At 43.5% G+C, this 17,666-nt stretch overlaps 1 protein-coding gene across 1 annotated transcript in view; it reads left to right on the top strand.

Annotated features, from left to right (window-relative positions):
- The window catches only part of HEBP1 (heme binding protein 1), a 38,036-nt gene that overhangs the window by 9,357 nt on the left and 11,013 nt on the right, over nucleotides 1–17,666 (top strand). The window contains exons 2-3 of the mRNA XM_006075671.3: nucleotides 12,317–12,455; nucleotides 15,657–15,837. Of these exons, the coding sequence (XP_006075733.1) occupies nucleotides 12,317–12,455; nucleotides 15,657–15,837 (320 nt within the window). The remainder of the gene's footprint in view (nucleotides 1–12,316; nucleotides 12,456–15,656; nucleotides 15,838–17,666) is intronic.

The raw sequence follows: 17,666 nt of genomic DNA, 5'->3' as shown, positions 1-17,666 counted from the left end.
ATGTAAAGGTATATTAAAAAGGCAATCTTGTAAATCAGTAATAATAATGCGCCAATTTTGAGGAATAGTAGTAGGTGATGGGATCCCTGGTTGTAGTGCACCCATAGGTTTCATAGATGCATTAACTTTTCTAAGGTCTGTTAAGAGATGCCATTTGTTAGAGTTCTTTTTTATAACAAAAATAGGAGAATTCCAAGGAGAGCAAGATTCCTCAATATGTTTTAATTCTAATTGTGTGTCTATAACCAGTAACACTGAAGAAGCTGAAGTTGAATGGTTCTATGAAGACCTACAAGACCTTTTAGAACTAACACCCAAAAAAGATGTCCTTTTCATTATAGGGGACTGGAATGCAAAAGTAGGAAGTCAAGAAACACCTGGAGTAACAGGCAAATTTGGCCTTGGAATACGGCATGAAGCAGGGCAAAGGCTAATCGAGTTTTGCCAAGAGAACGCACTGGTCATAACAAACACCCTCTTCCAACAACACAAGAGAAAACTCTATACATGGACATCACCAGATGGCCAATATTGAAATCTGATTGATTATATTCTTTGCAGCCAAAGATGGAGAAACTCTATACAGTCAGCAAAAACAAGACAGGGAGCTGACTGTAGCTCAGATCATGAACTCCTTATTGCCAAATTCAGACTTAAATTGAAGAAAGTAGGGAAAAGCACTAGACCATTCAGGTATGACCTAAATCAAATCCCTTATGATTATACAGTGGAAGTGAGAAATAGATTTAAGGGCCTAGATCTGATAGATAGAGTGCCTGATGAACTATGGACTGAGGTTTGTGACATTGTACAGGAGACAGGAATCAAGACCATCCCCATGGAAAAGAAATGCAAAAAAGCAAAATGGCTGGGGAGGCCTTACAAATAGCTGTGAAAAGAAGAGAAGCGAAAAGCAAAGAAAAGGAAAGATATAAGCAACTGAATGCAGAGTTCCAAAGAATGGCAAGGAGAGATAAGAAAGCCTTCCTCAGCGATCAGTGCACAGAAATAGAGGAAAATAACAGAATGGGAAAGACTAGAGATCTCTTCAAGAAAATTAGAGATATCAAGGGAACATTTCATGCAAAGATGGGCTCGATAAAGGACAGAAATGGTATGGACCTAACAGAAGCAGAAGATATTAAGAAGAAGTGGCAAGAATACACAGAAGAACTGTACAAAAAAGATCTTCATGACCCAGATAATCATGATGGTGTGATCACTGACCTAGAACCAGACATCCTGGAATGTGAAGTCAAGTGGGCCTTAGAAAGCATCACTACGACAAACCTAGTGGAGGTGATGGAATTCCAGTTGAGCTATTTCAAATCCTGAAAGATGATGCTGTGAAAGTGCTGCACTCAATATGCCAGCAAATTTGGAAAACTCAGCAGTGGCCACAGGACTGGAAAGTCAGTTTTCATTCCAATCCCAAAGAAAGGCAATGCCAAAGAATGCTCAAACTACTGCACAATTGCACTCATCTCACACGCTAGTAAAGTGATGCTTAAAATTCTCCAAGCCAGGCTTCAGCAATACGTGAACCATGAACTTCCAGATATTCAAGCTGGTTTTAGAAAAGGCAGAGGAACCAGAGATCAAATTGCCAACATCCGCTGGATCATGGAAAAAGCAAGAGAGTTCCAGAAAAACATCTATTTCTGCTTTATTGACTAAGCCAAAGCCTTTGACTGTGTGGATCACAATAAACTGTGGAAAATTCTGAAAGAGATGGGAATACCAGACCACCTGACCTGCCTCTTGAGAAATCTGTATGCAGGTCAGGGAGCAACAGTTAGAACTGGACATGGAACAACAGACTGGTTCCAAATAGAGAAAGGAGTACATCAAGGAAGAGTACGTCAAGGTTGTATATTGTCACCCTGCTTATTTAACCTCTATGCAGAGTACATCATGAGAAACGCTGGGCTGGAAGAAGCACAAGCTGGAATCAAGATTGCTGGGAGAAATATCAATAACCTCAGATATGCAGATGACACCACCCTTATGGCAGAAAGTGAAGAGGAACTAAAAAGCCTCTTAATGAAAGTGAAAGAGGAGAGTGAAAAAGTTGCCTTAAAGCTCAACATTCAGAAAACTAAGATCATGGCATCTGGTCCCATCACTTCATGGGAAATAGATGGGGAAACAGTGGAAACAGTGGCTGACTTTATTTTTTGGGGCTCCAAAATCACTGCAGATGGTGATTGCAGCCATGAAATTAAAAGACGCTTACCTCCTTGGAAGGAAAGTTATGACCAACCTAGATAGCATATTCAAAAGCAGAGATATTACTTTGCCAACAAAGGTCCATCTAGTCAAGGCTATGGTTTTTCCTGTTGTCATGTATGGATGTGAGAGTTGGACTGTGAAGAAAGCTGAGTGCTGAAGAATTGATGCTTTTGAAGTGTGGTGTTGGAGAAGACTCTTGAGAGTCCCCTGGACTGCAAGGAGATCCAGCCAGTCCATTCTAAAGGAGATCAGTCCTGGGTGTTCTTTGGAAGGACTGATGCTAAAGCTGAAACTCCAGTACTTTGGCCACCTCATGCGAAGAGTTGACTCATTAGAAAAGCCTCTGATGCTGGGAGGGATTGGGGGCAAGAGGAGAAGGGGGCGACAGAGGATGAGATGGCTGGATGGCATCACCAACTCGATGGACATGAGTTTGAGTGAACTCTGGGAGTTGGTGATGGACAGGGAGGCCTGGCGTGCTGCAGTTCATGGGGTTGCAAAGAGTCGGACACGACTGAGCGACTGAACTGAACTGAACTGAAGTGAACTGAAGTTCTTTAGTAGACTGTAATTTTTCTTTCATAAGGGGCTATTGTTGTGTCCAAATAGGTTCGTCATTCTTCCAAGTTATTTTAATAATTGCTTTATTTGTTAAATGAGCAGTGGCCCTTAGGAAAAATGTGGAATGTATATCTGAGTTTGTCATTGCGTAAGTCTCTTTCTGTTAGATTAAGAGGTACATCTATCACATAAGGTCTTAATGTTGCAGGCTGGCCTTTTGGTCCTTCATATGGGTAGATTTGAACATTTTGATAAATTTCTTGTTCTTTGGTTTGAGAAATTCCTGCAATTTGGCAAAAGATTTTTTGTATAGGCCAGGATTTGGGCCATAAGTGTTTGGAAATAATAGTAATATTAATATTAGATCCAGTGTTTGAGAAGACCAGAAAATCTTTGGGCATATTGGGCATATTCAGATACCAATGATGTCCATAAGGATTGTTTTTGATCTCCACTGCCGAATCTGCCTGTCTGTATATTTTTAGAGGAGTTAATAGAAATGTAAGGTAAAAGAAGTAATTGAGCAATTTTGTCCCCCGTTTTGAATTTTCATAGAATCTGCGATGACATCATAATTTTAATCTCTCCTTTATAATCTGAATCAATTATTCCAGGGTGAATAGTAATTCCTTTAGAAGTCAAACTAGACTGGCCAAGTAAAAGGCTGAAGGTTTGTGGGGGCAAGGGTCCAAAAAGTCTGGTAGGTATTTTAGAAGGGACTGCTTGAGGGTAAAGGAAAAAATCATTTAAGGCTGGTATATCGACGGCAGTGATGTTGAGGGTTTGAGGGAAAAGATAGAATTTGCCCCTGGTTATTGTTGAAGGGGACCTGGGGGGTCCCCTGCCTGAAGTTTCCTGGAATAGGTTTTCTTTCAATATCAAATTTAGATTTACAATCTTTGGCCCAATGCATTCCTCTATGGCAGCAAGGGCAAATTTTTGTAGGTTTTTTATTAGCCTTCTTAGGCTTAAAAAGGCAGTCCCTTTTTAAATGGTGTTTATCTCCACATGTAAAGCATCTTTCATTTTCCTTTTCTAAAGGTAGCAGCCATTGTCTCAACTAGCATTTGCATCTTTTGAGTTTCTGATCTTAGATTGGGACAAGCCTTCAAATAATCATTAATAGTCCCAGTCTCATGAATTGGAAAGATAGCTTTTTGACATTTCTGATTTGTATTTTCATAAGCAAGTAATTTCTCAAGCTGTTTTTTGGTTTCTTCTCCGATTACAGTACGGGAAATAGCAGTTTCTAATCTAGCTAAAAAATCAGCATAACTTTCATTAAGTCCTTGTAATATTTTAGTGTAGCTACCTGTAGGTTCTCCTTGAGGAGTAATTCGATCCCAAGCTTCAAAGGCTACTGTTTTTAATTGTTCATGCAATAAGGGAGGGCACTGTGTTTGAGCTTCTATGGTATCAAATTGTCTAGTGCCAGTTAACATTTCAAAAATAATTTGGTTTGGGGGAGTGCCAGCTTGAGCATTGCCAGTTTTGGTGTCAAAAAATGTCTTAGGAGAGTCGTTATTAGAATCATTAGGTTCTAAAAAAGGAAAGACTTCTGGATTCGTGCCTGCTGGCAGAGGAGGAGCATTTGGAGCAGCCGGGGCAGGGCTAGGAGGAAACTTTTGAAATATTTTATGTTGTTCTAATTGGGCCTTTTGTAAAGTTTCATCATCTAATTCATATTCATGCAATAAGTGTTCTGTCTGTTGTCAAATATCGTGAAGGCTAGAATTTACCTTGAAATGGCAGAATTACAGCTTTAATGTGAGCCCATAGGGGCCAGAAATCAACTGGAATATATTTTTCCTGCCTGGTGACTCGTTCAACATTTTCTTTGACTTGGTGCCAAATTTGTAAATCAAAATGCCTGTATCAGGGAACCAAGGATTACATTTAACCACTGTTTGAAAGCAAGCCTCTATTCATTGGCACGAAACCAAAAGTCTGTGAGCTTTAAACAAATGGTGAAGTAAAGCAGAGAAATGATGGAGCTTTCTAGCCGTTTGACCCATGTCTTAGTACTTACCGACCTCAATAGGTCCTGACCTCAATAAGCCTGGAGTCACTCTGTCCGAAATGCCACGTACGCCAGTGTCCCTGTTCTGGGTGCCACTTGTTGGGGTCCTTTAATGGACCAGAACCTGGTGGTCCAGAGTTGACAATAAGAAAGTGAAAGAGAGCCGAAGGGAGGGGGAGAGAGAGAGGAAGAAAGAAAGAAAGACACGGGGACCCAAACTTGATGGAGCAAAGTTGCTTTAATGATCTTTCTCTGAGTGTATATATAGGCTGTTGTTCAAGAAATTTCTTTTGACAATGATAAAGATCAGAAAACCAAACATATAGCAACCATTACCAAGGGAACAAGGGATTAATAATGGTCACAAGGTCAGGAGACAATCTATATCTCAAGAAAGGGGATCGAGACTAAGCAGTTTTGTCATAAAGAGAATGTTTACTGAAGGAGATTCAGGCCTGTCACACATAATGACCTCAGTCCTGGGAGCAGCTTGCTGTTCCAGTAGTTTCTGACAACAGAAACTGATAAGGAACAGAGGATTTATGAGAAACAGCACGTAGGAATACTCCTGTCAAACATTCCCTGACAAAGTGGCAAGGGGAAAAACCAGCCTTGCAAAGGACCTTGCAGATCTCATAGCAAGAGGCATTCTTTCAACATCTCTGTCTGGGACTTGACTGTGGTTCCCCCACTGAATGTTGAAAACTGGTGTTTGTGGCCACTGGCTGAAATCCTCATCTAGTAACTGGGAGCATGAGCTAGCTGAATGTGGGGCCAGGAAGGGTCATTATTTTGTTCCATGTAGCAAGGAAATGCACTGAAGGTGTTAAATTTGAAGAATCAAATGTGCTAACAGTGTTAACTTAGGTGCTTTATTTTCTGCAGAAATAGAGAGAACCTATTTAAATTCAGCTCCCTGGAGAACCAGAGTAATTGGATAATATCCATCTCTCAAACCTGAATTTTCGTAGTGATCCAGCAGTTCAGGTGAGAAGTTGTAGACACGGATGCTGTGAAAACAGGGGGCACCTGTTGGAGAACCTCCTTCAGACAGTGTGATGCAGCCTTCTTCCAAGACACATATAGTTAGGCTAAGTGCTCCTCTCTCCAGGCATCTATGGTTGCCGAATTCCTTGTCATTAGAGTAAAGCCAGGTTTCACCCTCCACAGCCTCCTTGTCCACAAATCCTTATAGAGACCCTGCTATATATATTAAAGACATGGTCCTCGATGCTGAGAGATAACAGTGGTAAACAATGCAGACAGTCCCTGACCCCATGGGGCTTATGGTTGCCAGTAGAAATTAAACATGTTATTATTCCATTACAATTTCCATTGTAATTATATTCCAGTGTTGCTCAGTTGCCAAGTCATGTTGGACTCTTTGTGACCCCATGGCCTGCAGCACGCCAGGCTTCCCTGTCCTTCACCATCTCCCGGAGTTTGCTCAGATTCATGTCCATTGAGTCAGTAATGCTATCTAACCATCTCACCCTCTGTCGCCACCTTCTGCTTTTGCCTTCAGTCTTTCTCAACATCAGGGTCTTTTTCAGTGAGACGAATCCCCTTCAGGGATCAGAGCCTTGTCATGGCAAAGGGGCTTGCATAACTCAGTGAAGCTATGAGCCTTGCTGTACAGGGCCACCCAAGACAGACAGGTCATAATGAAGGGTTCTGACAAAACACGGTCCACTGGAGGTGTAAAAGGCGAACCACTCCAGTATTCTTGCCGTGAGAACTCCAAGAACAAAAGGCAAAATATCATGGGGCAGCTGTTTTAAACTGGGCTCCTCTCTGAGGAAGTGACTTTTTAGGTTGAGACCTGTTGGATGACTAGGGTTCATCATGCAGAGAAAGGAAGGGAACCCCCCAGGCAGAGGGAGAGGCAGGTACAGCAGCTCTGTAGGAATGACCAAGACATTGACAAAAATAGCAGAAGGCCAATGAGGAGGTGCTCTAGCATTGCTGGTGAGGTAGTTAGACACTCGGTAGTGCCTGAGCCATCAAAGGAAAGAGCTTGGTGAATGACAGCTTTTAGGTGGGGGATTCATGAACATGATTAATTTATATAGAATGCTCTGTATACATTCCCTGGGGCTTCCCAGGTGGTACAGGTGGCAAAGAATCCACCTGCAATGCTGGAGACTCAGGAGACTTGGGTTCGATCTTTGGGTCAGGAAGATCTGGAGGAGCACATGGCAACCCACTCCAGTGTTCTTGCCTGGAGAATCCCATGGACAGAGGATCCTGGAGGACTGCAGTCCTTGAGGTTGTATAGAGTCAGACACGACTGAGCACACAGCAGCACAAGTATATGTTCCCTGGGCAACACAACCTCATTCACAGCTTTGGTTACCCCTCTGCTGATGCGTCCCAACTGAACCAGGCCCTGGCTGAGCCCCGGACCTGTTTGTCCAACTATACAGTGGACTGCTTGCTTGTAATAAGAGGCAAATGAACTGCTGGATTTGTAAGCACACTTCCAGCTCTTACCGGAGAGAGCTGGTCATTGGTTTCTCCATTTGCAAGAGAAGGAAGTGCATTGAATGACTTTTGATGCCCTTGATCTGAGTTTGACACAGGCCTACAAATGTCGGTCAGAAATACCTACCTCTGTACCTAAACAGAGAGGCTGAAAAACACTCACTTCATCCCCCATGGAGCATACAGCCTTGTGACAAGTGTTAGACCACTGAGTGAAAGTCACTCAGTCATGTCTGACTCTTTGTGACCCCATGGACTATACAATCCATGGAATTCTCTAGGCCCGAATACTGGAGTGGATAGCCTTTCCCTTCTCCAGTGGATCTTCCCAACCCAGGAATTGTACTGGGGTCTCCTGTATTGCAGGCAGATCCTTTACCAACTGAGCTATCAGGAAAGCCCCTAGACCAGAGTCTGGGGCTTTAAATTCTGGTTCCTAGTTTCAAACACTTAGCAGCTGTATGTTTTTGTTGTTCAGTCACTAAGTCATGTCTGACTCTTTTCGACCCCATGAACCGCAGCACGCCAGGCCTCCCTGTCCATCACCAACTCCCGGAGTCCACCCAACCCCATGTCCACCGAGTCAGTGATGTCATCCAACCATCTCATCCTCTGTCGTCCCCTTCTCTTCCTGCCCTCAATCTTTCCCAGCATCAGGGTCTTTTCAAATGAGTCACATCAGATAGACAAAGCACTGGAGTTTCAGTTTCAACATCAGTCCTTCCAATGAACACACAGGACTGATCTCCTTTAGGATGGACTTGTTGGATCTCCTTGCAGTCCAAGGGACTCTCAAGAGTTTTCTCCAACACCACACTTCAAAAGCATCAATTCTTCTGCACTCATCTTTCTTTATAGTCCAACTCTCACATCCATACATGACCACTGGAAAAACCATAGCCTTGACTAGACGGACCTTTGTTGGCAAAGTAACATCTCTGCTTTTTAATATGCCGTCTAGGTTGGTCATAACCTTCCTTCCAAGGAGTAAGCGTCTTTTAATTTCATGGCTGCAGTCACCATCTGCAATGATTTTGGAGCCCAGAAAAATAAAGTCAGCCACTGTTTCCACTGTTTCCCCATCTATTTTCCATGAAGTGATGGGACCAGATGCCATGATCTTAGTTTTCTGAATGGTGAGCTTTAAGCCAACTTTTTCACTCTCCTCTTTCACTTTCACCAAGAGGCTCTTTAGTTCTTCTTCACTTTCTGCCATAAGGGTGGTGTCATCTTCATATCTGAGGTTATTGATGTTTCTCCCGGCAATCTTGATTCCAGCTTGTGCTTCCTCCAGCCCAGGGTTTCTCATGATGTACTCTGCATATAAGTTAAATAAGCAGGGTGACAATATACAGCTTTGACGCACTCCTTTTCCTGTTTGGAACTGGTCTGTTGTTCCATGTCCAGTTCTAACTGTTGCTTCCTGACCTGCATGCAGGTTTCTCAGGAGGCAGGTCAGGTGGTCTGGTATTCCCGTCTCTTTCAGAATTTTCCACAGTTTCTTGTGATCCACACAGTTAAAGGCTTTGTCATAGTCAATAAAGCAGAAATAGATGTTTTTCTAGAACTCTCTTGCTTTTTTGATGATCCAGTGGATGTTGGCAATTTGATCTGTGGTTCCTCTGCCTTTTCTAAAACCAGCTTGAATATCTGGAAGTTCATGGTTCACGTATTGCTGAAGCCTGGCTTGGAGAATTTTAAGCATCACTTTACTAGCGTGTGAGATGAGTGCAATTGTGTGGTAGTTTGAGCATTCTTTGGCATTGCCTTTCTTTGGGATTGGAATGAAAACTGACTTTTTCTAGTCCTGTGGCTACTGCTGAGTTTTCCAAATTTGCTGGCATATTGAGTGCAGCACTTTCACAGTGTCATCTTTCAGAATTTGAAACAGCTCAACTGGAATTCTATCACCTCCACTAGCTTTGTTCGTAGTGATGCTTCCTAAGGCCCACTTGACTTCACATTCCAGGATGTCTGGCTCTCTAGGTGAGTGATCACACCATCATGGTTATCTGGGTCATGAAGATCTTTTTTGTACAGTTCTTCTGTGTATTCTTGCCACCTCTTCTTAATATCTTCTACCTCTGTTAGGTCCCTACCATTTCTGTCCTTTATAGTGCCCATCTTTGCATGAAGTGTTCCCTTGGTATCTCTAATTTTCTTGAAGAGATCTCTAGTCTTTCCCATTCTGTTATTTTCCTCTATTCCTTCGCATTGATCGCTGAGGAAGGGTTTCTTATCTCTCCTTGCTATTCTTTGGAACTCTGCATTCAGATGCTTATATCTTTCCTTATCTCCTTTGCTTTTCGCTTCCCTTCTTTTCACAGCTATTTGTAAGGCCTCCTCAGACAGCCATTTTGCTTTTTTGCATTTCTTTTCCATGGGGATGGTCTTGATCCCTGTCTCCTGTACAATGTCACGAACCTCAGTCCACAGTTCATCAGGCACTCTATCTATCAGATCTAGTCCCTTAAATCTATTTCTCATTTCCACTGTATAGTCATGAGATTTGATTTAGGTCATGCCTGAATGGTCTAGTGGTTTTCTCCACTTTCTTCAGTTTCAGTCTGAATTTGGCAATAAGGAGTTCATGATCTGAGCCACAATCATCTCCCGGTCTTGTTTTTGCTGACTGTATAGAGTTTCTCCATCTTTGGCTGCAAAGAATATAATGAATCTGACTTCAGTGTTGAAAAAGAATATATATATATATATATGTGTGTGTGTGTGTGTGTGGGTGGGTGGGTGGGTGTGTGTGTCTGAATCATTTTGCTGTACACTTGAAACTAACACAACATTGTAAATTGACTATACTCCAATTAAAAAAAGAAAAGGCGTGTATCATCATGCATCCAATCCATAAGGGTAAACTGTTATTTTGTGAAACTTTGCTTCAGACATGTATGTCCATGATAGGACATGATGTGAAAATGTATTTCTTGTTCTGGATTGTGGGGTTTTTTTAAGTTTGAAAGCACTGCTTTACTGTATGTTCGGGAATGCAAAATTATATCATGTTTGTGTGTGTGTGCTCGGTCATGTCTAACTCTTTGCATCCCCATGGACTGTAGCCCTCCAGGATCTTCTGTCCATGGGATTCTGCAGGCAAGAATACTGGAGTGGGTTGCCATTCCCTTCTCCAGGGGATCTTCCCAACCCAAGGGTTGAATCGATGTCTTATGTCTCCTGCATGGGCAGGCACGTTCTTTACCAGTTGAGCCACCAGGGAAGCCCAGTATCATAATGAGACGTCCAAGGGCAAGGAGGAGAAAGAGGGCTGGAGGAGAGCTGTGTGGGTCTGTAGGGTAAAGATAATGACTTTAGCACAGAGACTCAATGCAGGAGGAGATCACTGCCAAGGAGGAAGTTTTGAAGGGGAAGTGGCAGTGCGGCTGATGTCTCAGGGGATGTGCTTAGTGAGCCGGGCTGGGAAGAGGAGTCATGACTGGGAGTACAGTGCGAACAGAACTACTCTGATTCTTCTTGAAAGGCAGTCCTGCTACTGCTGCTGCTGCTGCTAAGTCTCTTCAGTCGTGTCTGACTCTGTGCGACCCCATAGATGGCAGCCCACCAGGCTCCCCTGTCCCTGGGATTCTCCAGGCAAGAATTCTGGAGTGGGTTGCCATTTCCTCCTCCAGGGCATGAAAGTGAAAAGTGTGAAGTCCTGCTACTAGATTGAGGCTAATCTTGGAGCCTCAGAGTTTTGTGGGATTGTCATTGTAGTTGTTTGTTTCCTCCTTTGCCATTTTGTGTTCTCTTTTCCTCTGTGCATGCGTGCTCAGTTGCAAAGTCATATCCAACTATTTGTGACCCGGTGGACTGTTGCGTGCCAGGCTCCTCTGTTCATGGAATTATCCCGGCAAGAAAACTGGAGTGGGTTGCCATTTCCTCCTCCAGGGATCTTCCCAACCCAGAGATCAAACCCTGGTCTCCTGTGTCTCATGCATTGGTCGGCAGATTCTTTACCCCTGAGCCACCTGGGAAGTCCTCTCTTTTCCTAGATCTCTCATTATTCAGATGTTGGATCTCTTGGCTTGATCCTTTTCCTTTTCTATTTTCTACATCTTTGCCTTTTTACTTGACTTTCTAAAACATTTCCTTCAATTTTATCTTCCAACCTTTCTACTGAATTTTTTCACCTCTGTTATATTTTTAATTTCCCAGAGCTCTTTGATGTCAGACCATTCTGTTTTTACAGCACTCTGGGGCTGTTCTGGATGGTTTGGGATGTAATACCTTCTATTATTTCTCTGAGAATGTTGATTATATGAAGTTGTTTCATGTTCTTGATAGGGCATGATGTAAAAATATTTCTTGTTCTGGATTGTGATTTTCTTTTTAAGTTTGAAGGCACTGCTTTACAATATGGCAAAGGGTGAAACAAACCAATACAACGCCAATCCCACAAAACTCTGAGGCCCCAAGACTAGCCTCAATCTAGTAGCAGGGCTGTAATTCAAGAAGAATCGGAGTAATTCAGTTCACACTACTCCCAGACGTGACTCCTCTTCCCAGCCCGTCTCACTAAGCGACACCCCTGTGCCCCTGAGCAATCAGCTGCCCTGTCACTTCCTCCCAAATCCTTCCTCCTTGGCACCAGTCCCCTCTCTGCTCTCTCTAGTTCTGTAAAAACTCTCAGAGTCTATTTCTTATGGTCCTTCATACTCCGGCCTGTCTCTTCCACTGTCACCAGAGTTAGGCTCATTATGGAAAGTTCCTTAGCAGTCTGTGCCTCTTGTAGCTGGACTTTTACTGCTTGTAGGGGCTTCCCTGGTGGCTCAGATGGTAAAGAATCTGCCTGCAATGTGGGAGACCTAGGATCGATCTCTGAGTCAGGAAGATCCCCTGGAGAAAGGAATGGCTACCCACACCAGTTTTCTTGTCTGGAGGATTCCCTGGACAGAGGCTACAGTCCACTGGGTCACAAAGAGTCAGACACAACTGAGTGACTAACACTCTCAGAGTCCTCACAGGTTGCTACCTTCCACCTCTTCAGTGCTGTGCCTTCTCTGCCTCCAGGGAGATGTCTTCTACGAGGAGAGGGCCTGTGAAGGCGGGAAGTTTGCCACAGTGGAAGTGACAGATAAGCCTGTGGATGAGGCTCTGAGGGAGGCAATGCCAAAAGTCATGAAGTATGTGGGAGGCTCCAATGATAAGGGTGAGTGTCCCTGAAGGATGGGCTCTGGTCACCCAGGCCAGTGCTGCAGTCTCACGTCATCGATGCAAAACACAGGAAGGGACCCCAAGACGCCTGTTTCAGTGTCCTGTGACCTTGCTCAACTGTGTGGGCAGGGGGGCTCTGGGGAGACCCACTGACGTCATGCCCGCTCAGTAGCACTGAGTTCATGCTTCTCTCCCCGGTCTGAAGACACAGGCTTCGTTTGTTCGTCCGTTTGTTATTTTTTTAACCTTACAGTGCTTATCTTGGATTGGTGAACTGGGTAAGGTGTGTCCGTGGTAAGCCAGGCCACAGAACAAAGCCCACCTCTGACTTGAGACCTCTGCCCCCAGGCCGAAAATCTCATCAGCCCCCGAGTAGCTCAGATTCTATGGGGTTCTGAAGATCAGTGAGTGATGAGTGTGGCTGGTCCCCGGCTCTGTTCTGGCAAATAAAGAGCCTGAGAGATCTTAGTCCCCTTCTGAAACACTTGACAGTCCATGGGGATTCCCTGGTGGTCCGGTGGCTAGTACTCAGTGCTCTCACTGCTGGGGTCCAAGATTTGATCCCTGGTCAGGGAACTAAGATCCTGCAAGCCACGTGGCATGGTCTAATAATAGTAATAAGACTTGGTAGTCCATGCTGGCTGCCTCCCTGTTTTTATGATAAAATGAGAGCCCTGAAGTTTCAGTGTACCTGTTTGCATGTAAACCATATTTAAATAGGACTTTAACACTTAAGGGCTTCCCTTGTGGCTCAGCTGGTAAAGAATCCACCCACAATGTGTGAGACCTAGGTTCGATCCCTGGGTTGGGAAGATCCCCTGGAGAAGGAAAAGGTTACCCACTCAAGTGTTCTGGTCTGGAGAATTCCATGGACTGTATAGTCCATGGGGTCACCAAGAGTCGGACATGACTAAGCGACTTTTCATTTAACTCTTAAGCTCTCTAACTTGGCCTGCGCTTTAGAATCAGTACAAACCCAAAATGGTTCAGTATACAAGATGAAAAAAAAATGTATTTAATATTTAGGATATATCTCAAGTTGATAAATGAGAAAGAAGCTCATATCAAGCTTAGTAATATTTGCTAGAACCAAAGAAATCAGGCTTTGGACATAAGTCAACCAGTAGGAGGTCACGAAGAAGTCTTTTCCTTCTTGGCATTGTCATAAATTTTCTTCAGAAGAAAATATGTGTAAAAATTAGGAACTCATCAAACATTTTTGAAAATAACAAAACAGCACCCCAGTCCATCTTTTCTAATGTAATCATTGTCATCTTTGGGTGTATTTTTAGGGCTTTATAATAGGTTTTTAAAATGTAATCATAATAGTATCTTCCCTGGTGGCTCAGATGGTAAAGAATCTGCCCACAATGCAGGAGACCTAGGTTCAATCCCTGGGTCAGGAAGGTCCCCTGGAGTAAAAAATAGCAACCCACTCTAGTATGCTTGTCTGGAGAATTCCATAGACAGAGGAGCCTGATGGGCTCCAGGTGGTTCATGGAGTTGAAAAGAGTCGGGCATGACTGAGCAACTCACACACAATATGTAATCGTAGGGTTTGTGCAATATATCCTGTTTCTGTTCCTTATTTCATAATTATTTTCCATTTTAGCTAACTAGTCCTAAGCATGACTATTCATAGCTAAATCGTATTGCATCATGTGCCTATAATTTACTTAAACATATTCCTCTTTTGAACATATCTCAATTTTTCACAATTATAAATTCTGCTACAAGGAAAATCCTATTCCCTAAATAGCCTTTTTCATATTTTAGATTATTTCAGTAAAATCAACAATTATGACTTCTCTGGTAGTATAGTGGTTAAGAATCCACTTGCCAGTGCAGGCAAGTGGGGTGCCGTGGGGCAGGTAAGCCTGTGTACCACAGCCGCTGCAGCTCGTGTGCCCAGAGCCCATGCTCTGCAGCGAGAGGAGCCACTGCAGTGAGGAGCCCAAGCATCGCCACTAGAGAGCAGCCCCGACTCTCTGCAGCTAGACAAGTAGCCCCCACTAGAGAGCAGCCCCGACTCTGCAACTAGAGAAGTAGCCCCCACTAGAGAGCAGCCCCGACTCTGCAACTAGAGAAGTAGCCCCCACTAGAGAGCAGCCCCGACTCTCTGCAGCTAGAGAAGTAGCCCCCACTAGAGAGCAGCCCCGACTCTCTGCAGCTAGAGAAGTAGCCCCCACTAGAGAGCAGCCCTGACTCTGCAACTAGAGAAGTAGCCCCCACTAGAGAGCAGCCCCGGCTCTGCAACTAGAGAAGTAGCCCCCACTAGAGAGCAGCCCCGACTCTCTGCAACTAGAGAAGTAGCCCCCACTAGAGAGCAGCCCCGACTCTGCAACTAGAGAAGTAGCCCCCACTAGAGAGCAGCCCCGACTCTGCAACTAGAGAAGTAGCCCCCACTAGAGAGCAGCCCCGACTCTGCAACTAGAGAAGTAGCCCCCACTAGAGAGCAGCCCCGACTCTCTGCAGCTAGAGAAGTAGCCCCCACTAGAGAGCAGCCCTGCAACTAGAGAAGTAGCCCCCACTAGAGAGCAGCCCCGACTCTGCAACTAGAGAAGTAGCCCCCACTAGAGAGCAGCCCTGACTCTTTGCAACTAGAGAAAGCCTGTGCACGGCGGTGAAGACCCAACACAGCCAAAAATGAAAAATTAAATAAAATTTAAAGATAAAATCAGCAGTTAGGACGTACTCTGTTGTTGTTTAGTCGCTAAGTTGTGTCCAACTCTTTTGTGACCGCATGGACTGTAACCCACCAGGATCCTCTGTCCATGGGATTTCCCAGGCAAGAATATTGGATTGGGCTGCCGGGGTATCTTCCCCAGGTACCTTCTCCAGGGTATCTTCCCAACCCAGGGGTCAAACATGCATCTCCTGCATTGGCAGGTGGATTCTTTACCACTGTTCCACCTGGGAAGTAATTGGGTACTGATATATTTATAGTCTTGATATATATTGCTAAATAATTTTTTCCAGACGAGTTTGAATCACTACCTTCCTACCTCTAGTATGTACATTAAGAGGTACTTTATATGTATGTGGTGATACATGCTAATGCCTGAAATGCCTATTATAAATTTCAAGAACAACAAATATTGTCTTAAAAGAAGAATGAGACCAGCAGATGGTCCATGGGCCTCAGCAGGTTCTGTCTCTAACACCCATGTCTCTCTGTGGGGTTCTGTGTTTTCAGGACTCGGAATGGGGATGACAGTTCCTATTTCCTTTGCTGTGTTCCCCAGTGACGATGGGGACCTACAGAAGAAATTAAAAGTCTGGTTCCGGATTCCAAACAAGTTTCAAAGCGACCCGCCAGCTCCCAGCGATGACAGCATTAAGATCGAAGACAGGGAAGGCATCACTGTCTATTCCACGTAAGCAGACAATTCTTTGGGCCTCCAAGGGTAGCACTTGATTTCCATAATCACTTCTTGAATCATCTGCCATGAACATTTGCATTTAAATTATTTTTTTCCAGTTTTGAGCTGTAATTGATATATAATGTTGCATTAAAGTGTACAGCATAATGCTTTGATTACATATTTATGAAATGATTACCAATGGAAGTTAGCATCTTTCATTTGACAAAATTCCAAATCTTTTTCCTGAGATGAGAAATCTTAAGATCCATTCTCTTGCTGCTGCTGCAAGTCACTTCAGTCATGTCCGACTCTGTGCGACCCCAGAGACAGCAGCCCACCAGGCTCCCCCGTCCCTGGGATTCTCCAGGCAAGAACACTGGAGTGGGTTGCCATTTCCTTCTCCAATGCATGAAAGTGAAAAGTGAAAGTCAAGTCGCTCAGTCATGTCTGACTGTTCACAACCCCGTGGACTGCAGCCTACCAGGCTCCCCCATCCATGGGATTTTCCAGGCAAGAGTACTGGAGTGGGGTGCCATTGCCGTCTCCGAAGATCCACTCTCATAGTAACTTTCAAATATGTAGTGCAACATACAGTGTTGTTAACTCTAGTCACTTTGCTGTACCCTACATCCCCAGAGCTAATTTATCTTATAGCAGGATGTTTCTACCTTTTGACCACCTTTACCCATATCTCCCACCCCCTCACCTCCCCACCCTATGGCAACCACCAGTCTATTCTGTGTATCTGTGAGTTCAGATTTTTTTTTTAATTCCACGTGTAAGTGAGATAATACAGTACTCCCCTATCTCTGTCTATTTCATTTAGCATGATGCCTTCAAAGTTAATCCATGTCATCACAGATGGCAAGATTTCCTTCTTTCTATGGCTGAATAATATTTCATTGTACATATATTCCACATCTTCTTTATCCATTCATCTGTCTGTGGACTCAGGTTATTTCTACATCTTGGCTATTGGTAAATTGGCACTCCTATGAACATAGGAGTGCCGCTGTCTCTTTAAGTTAGTGGTTTCATTTCCTTCAGGTATATACCCAGAAGTGGAATTGCTCGATCATGTGGTTCTATTTTTAATTTTTTAGAGGAACTTCCATACTGTTTTCCATAATGGCTGCACCAGTTTACATTCCCACCAGCTTTACACAAGGATTCCCTTTTCTCCACACTTGTTACTTCTTGTCTCTTTCATAGTAGCCATTCTAACAAGTGTGAAGTGACATTTCTTATGGCTTTGATTTGCATTCCCCTGCTGACTAGTGATGTTGAACACCTTATTATATACCTTTTGCCCATTTGTATATCTTCTTTGGAAGAATATCTATTCAGATCCTCTGCCCATTTTTTTTAATTAGATTGTTTAGAGTTTTTTAGTCTCAAGTTATAGGAGTTTTTAACATATATTGGCTATTAACCCATTACATATATATGATTTGCAAATAGTTTCTCCCATTGAACAGTTTGCCTTTTTCCTTTGCTGTGCAGAAGCTTTTTAGTTTGATGTAGTCTCACTTGTTTAGTTTTGCTTTTGTTGCCTGTGTTTTTGGTGTCAAATACAAAAAAAAAAAAAATCATTATCAAGACTGGTGTCAAGGAGGCTACCCTCTATGGTTTCTTCTAGGAATTTTACAGTTTTCAGGTCTTATGTTCAAGTCTTTTATCCACTTTGAGTTGATTTTTGTGTATAGTAGTCCAGGGACTTGCCTGGTGGTCCATTGGTTAAGTCTCAATGCTTCCATTGCAGGAAACATGGGTTTGATCCCTGGTGGGGAAACTAAGATTCCACATGCCACACAGTGTGGGCAAAAGTTTAAAAAAAAAAA

Source organism: Bubalus bubalis, chromosome 4, assembly GCF_019923935.1.
Source record: "Bubalus bubalis isolate 160015118507 breed Murrah chromosome 4, NDDB_SH_1, whole genome shotgun sequence".
NCBI classification, from domain to species: Eukaryota; Metazoa; Chordata; class Mammalia; order Artiodactyla; family Bovidae; genus Bubalus; species Bubalus bubalis.
This window is presented reverse-complemented; position numbering and strand designations above follow the sequence as displayed.